Below are 4,875 nucleotides of genomic sequence, written 5' to 3' on the forward strand. Positions count from 1 at the left end.
GGGGGGGATATATTACAGTGACACCTGGAAGTGGGGGGGGGATATATTACAGTGACACCTGGAAGTGGGGGGGGGATATATTACAGTGACACCTGGAAGGGGGGGCAGGAAGTGAATATTTTGTCCCCGAAGCTGATGGAAGCAGACATAATGGACAAGTGGGAGGATTTGAGGGACGTCGATAAGGACCAAACCGTCCTCTATCTCACCTTCTCCGGGGTACAGGCGCAGTCCTCGGTGAACGGCCAGTTGCTGAAGGTCCGGACGCGGGTGTCCAGCTGGTACAGCCGCCATTGGTCGGGTAGTTCAGGTTCCCCGGGCGCGGGATTCGGCAAGACGAGAGGAGACCCGTGCACCATGTCGCAAGATTCAAAACCCGTGACGTCACACCAACCCAGTGCACCATGGGAAGAAACTTCCGCCCGCCTTCGCCTCACGTGACCAGAGAGGCCAATAGCCTGCGAGCTGTGCGTGACCCGGGGAACGGAACTACGACTCCCAGCATTCTTCGCGCCGCTAGCTGCTTCAAACTTATCAAAGTGACAATAAAATAAGGAAAAACTGTGGTGTAGGTGATAACAAAAAGAAAAAAAAGCAGTTGCAGTATGAATCAATTTATTTTAATATATATGTCATAAAGGGACTCCTCTCAGGGGGCTGTGTATTAAAGGGGTGCTGCGAAAACATTCTTCTTAGCAAAAAGTAGAAGCCGGTTGGTTGTTGTGGGCAACAACTTTTAAAAATTGTGTTGCCCAGGGCAACCAGTTTGTATTACTCTAAAAAAACAGGTGATTAACAGAATATGAGGACATATCCTCTGTCTTCCGCTCTGGGGTACAGGCTCAGTGTATGAGGACATATCCTTTATCTTCCTCTCTGGGGTACAGGCTCAGTGTATGGGGACAGGTCCTCTTTATCTCCCTCTCTCTGGGGTACAGGCTCAGTGTATGGGGACAGGTCCTCTTTATCTACCTCTCTCTGGGGTACAGGCTCAGTGTATGGGGACAGGTCCTCTTTATCTACCTCTCTCTGGGGTACAGGCTCAGTGTATGGGGACAGGTCCTCTTTATCTACATCTCTCTGGGGTACAGGCTCAGTGTATGGGAACAGGTCCTCTTTATCTCCCTCTCTCTGGGGTACAGGCTCAGTGTATGGGGACAGGTTCTCTTTATCTCCCTCTCTCTGGGGTACAGGCTCAGTGTATGGGGACAGGTTCTCTTTATCTCCCTCTCTCTGGGGTACAGGCTCAGTGTATGGGGACAGGTCCTCTTTATTTGCCCTCGAGGAGGTTACAATCTAAGGTTCCTCTCTCACATATAGAGCGATTTAACCTTCCAGCATGTCTTTGGCGTGTGGGAGCCCAGCACAGGGAGAACATGCAAACTCCATGCAGATGGTGATCAGACTGGGGGATTTGAACCAATGACCCCTCAATTCCGCAATACTTCCTGTTGTGGCTGTGGGACAGGAAGTGAGGGGAAATCTCCCCAATGGGAGGGTCGAAAGGAAAAGAAATCTTGCGAGGGTTGCAACTTCTTTACTCTTCCAAATCTAGAATAAAACGTTTTGTCTTCAGTTTTCCTTTAATTCTAAACACAGTTCTAGTCCCAGGTGACTTCCTGCCGTGTATGGGGACAGGTCCTCTTTATGCCCCTCCCCCCGGTGGTCTGCCGGAGTCCTCGTCACTGTTTCAGGATCATCTCTAGAAGAAGCTGAGAATGAAAATGAATCAATTTACTAAAAATAAATAAAAAAGATCGACATTTATTATTTCTGATGAAAAACACAATTACTGCCTTTCCTAACGCGTTCTCAGGACCCGCAGTGCCGGAACCAGGACCTGGGCCGCATTCTCAGGACCCGCAGGGCCGGAACCAGGACCCGGGCCGCGTTCTCAGGACCCGCAGTGGCGGAACCAGGGCCTGGACCACATTCTCAGGACCCACAGTGCCGGAACCAGGACCTGGGCCGCATTCTCAGGACCCGCAGTGCCGGAACCAGGACCTGGGCCGCGTTCTCAGGACCCGCAGTGCCGGAACCAGGACCTGGGCCGCATTCTCAGGACCCGCAGTGCCGGAACCAGGACCTGGGTCGCATTCTCAGGACCCAGGCCGCATTCCCAGGACCTGGGCTACATTCTCGGGACCCGCAGTGCCGGAACCAGGAGTGAAGTCAGGAAAGGAATAAATATCAGAATGGATTGTGGGTGCGATGCTCTGACTCCTGCAGACTCTTCCTCCAGTCCCTGACATTCAGTAACATGGACGCATGGAGGAAGTATGAATGGCTACAAGTCAATCTGGATACAAATGAGTAAAATAAACATGAGATTGTAGTCCATCCCGGGGGGCGGAGCTTGGAGCGGTGACTACTTTACAACACACACAGGGACCATGGGGAACAGACGTAGCCCCCCTCCAGAAGGAAGGACAGTGTCAGAGATGATTGGAGGATCTACAGCCGAGTGACACACAAATAAGATACATTGTTGCTCAGAGTTCGGGGACTCGGAGAGATTTTTAGAGTTTAGTGTCACTTTAAGCTTTGAGAATGAAAGCTGGAAGCTGATTGGTTGGGCAGAGGCTCCAGTTGTAAATAATTCCCCCAAATGTGTTGCAGTGTTAATGGGCTCTGCGTGTTTGTGAACGCTGACGAGTTCCCTTTCAATGCAGCCCCGCATGGAGGGTGTGTGTTGTTAGTACATGGGGCGTGTGCAAATCTCACCTGAGTGAGGACATAATCTTCCCGGGATAAGCGTTCTATGACATCAAAGTGATCCGCGTCCTCCACCTGCCGGTACGAGACGGAGACTCCCAAATCCTCCAGACTCTGCGAAGATGTAACATGTCCGTGGAAACTTTTTAAATATTTTATTTTTATTTATTTTTTATAAACTTTCTAATTTTTTTAATTAATTCATTTTGTATTAAATATTTAAATTTTTTACTTTGCTTTTAGGGGCTTCGGGGAAATATTGGGGGACACACAGAGTCCTCCGAGACACACAGAGCCCTCCGAGACACACACAGAGCCCTCCGAGACACACAGAGCCCTCAATCTCTTTATGTTTACTACAACCACAATTATGAATGAACAGGAAGTGATGTAGGAGGTGATGAAGATCACTTCCTATTCATTCAAAATTGAGGATACAGTAACCATACCATATCCTCAATTATCTACAAACACTCAACGATCACTGATCACCGACTCCTTGTACCCGCTCTCCTCTCTGGCACGCTGTCTCCTCCCCCCACACCGCTCTGCCGGACTGTGATAGGCGGCTGAGCGGGGTGGTAGGAGAGACGCGGGCCGCTCACGGTGGTCTCCTCCCGCAGCGCTCGGCCGGCTGTCACTTTCTCTCCTCCCCGCTGGGACACAGAGCAGCGCACAGCGGGGAGGAAAGAAATTGCGGCTGCGCAGATAAAATGGCACTTTGTCGGCGCCCCCCCCTTCAGCTTTACGCCCGGGGCCAGCGCACCGGCCGCCCCCCCCCCGGTTGTTACGCCACTGCTGGTACGGTATTACACTCCAGCAGCAAGTGTCACAGTTCACAATGCAGAATGTTCATCAGGTATTCCTGTGCGGTGCTCCGGAGCAATCACCGGGGTTTGCCTCTCTCAACCGCACAGCTGCAGCAACAGGAAGTGTGCGCACCTCATAGGGGAGGGTGGATTTTACTTCACATTAGTCGTTCCCATCTACCTCCTGGTAAATGCTGTTCATACTGTAGATCAGGGGTGGGCAACCTCGCCACTCTGGCTGTGGTGGAACTACATGTCCCATGGGGGCACTGCAAGACTCTTAACAGCCACAGGCATGACTCCCAGAGGAAGAGACATGATGAGATTTGTAGTTTGATCACAGCAGCCATGCCAAGGTTGCCTGCCCCTGCAATAGCTGTTACCTGGAAATATTCACGTGATTGCCTGTGGAATTCCGGGGAATCGTGTTCGGCAACCACAATGATCAGGTGACAGTTGTCAGCGTTGTTTTTCAGCAGTTTTGTGAGTTGTCCGGGGCTGTTCCTGACCGCCGCCTCCCTGCGGATGGAGAAGAACAATCATCGATTACAAAGTGATCAGCCTGCTGCAGGCAGGAGGAAGCATCTCCTCAGTCTCCCCGCCCCCCAGTGATCAGTCTGCTGCAGGCAGGAAGAAGCATCTCCTCAGTCTCCCCGTCCCCAGTGATCAGTCTGCTGCAGGCAGGAGGAAGCATTTCCTCAGTCTCCCCTCCCGCTGTAACCAGACTGCAACATTGTAACTTTGTCTCCCGTGACAAGATGAGAGGCTGCAGCAGGTGCTGATCTATGTCAGACATTTGTGTACACAGCCAAGAACTGCACAGGCACCAATCAGACTTCAGCTCTCCTCAGTTTAGCGCAGTCCATAAAGGGGAAAGATCGATTGTGATTGGCTGTCCCGGCTGACTGCATTTTACACACAGCTCTTGGCCCGGTGGAACGTCTGTGCTCATGTACGGAGACATTTACTTACTGGGACATCTGTAAGGCATCATTGACATAGGTGGAGGTGAGCGGGAGAAGGTCGTACACTCCACTGACCAGCAGCGCCCCTGAGGAGGAGAGAGGGAGGGAGACGGGTCACCGGACAGTCCAAATATTCAGCAAGTGAGGGCTGAGCGTCTGAGGGAAGGTTCCGCGGGAGGAATGTCGGGCGCGGCGGCGGTCACATTGTTACTTGTTGGTGCCAAATTGTCCCGATTGCAATTTACTAGCAAAGCGTCCTCCTTCCCGGGACAGGAAATGGGGGGGACCCAGAGGAGCGTTCCCCAATCACTTTTCAGTCATGGCACCCCTTAAAAGTATGCAAAATCTCCAGACACCCCCCAAAATCCGTACCAGACCCTCATACT

The 4,875-nt window shown here is 51.8% G+C and overlaps 2 protein-coding genes across 2 annotated transcripts in view; both read right to left on the minus strand.

Annotated features, from left to right (window-relative positions):
- Positions 1-359, minus strand: part of LOC108801438 (baculoviral IAP repeat-containing protein 5.2-like) — a 4,475-nt gene extending 4,116 nt beyond the window's left edge. Inside the window, exons 1-2 of the mRNA XM_018573330.1 lie at positions 210-359; positions 17-24 (exon numbers count right to left, since the gene is read on the minus strand). Coding sequence (XP_018428832.1) covers positions 17-24; positions 210-359 — 158 coding nt within the window. The remainder of the gene's footprint in view (positions 1-16; positions 25-209) is intronic.
- Positions 360-1,682: 1,323 nt separating this feature from the next.
- Positions 1,683-4,875, minus strand: part of AFMID (arylformamidase) — a gene marked incomplete at its 5' end in the record, with an annotated part of 10,227 nt that continues 7,034 nt past the window's right edge. The window contains 4 exons of the mRNA XM_018573331.1: positions 1,683-1,712; positions 2,725-2,829; positions 3,908-4,043; positions 4,497-4,575. Coding sequence (XP_018428833.1) covers positions 1,683-1,712; positions 2,725-2,829; positions 3,908-4,043; positions 4,497-4,575 — 350 coding nt within the window. The remainder of the gene's footprint in view (positions 1,713-2,724; positions 2,830-3,907; positions 4,044-4,496; positions 4,576-4,875) is intronic.

The sequence above is a fragment of the Nanorana parkeri genome, unplaced genomic scaffold (genome assembly GCF_000935625.1).
Source record: "Nanorana parkeri isolate BGI_ZX_2015 unplaced genomic scaffold, ASM93562v1 scaffold2339, whole genome shotgun sequence".
NCBI classification, from domain to species: domain Eukaryota; kingdom Metazoa; phylum Chordata; class Amphibia; order Anura; family Dicroglossidae; genus Nanorana; species Nanorana parkeri.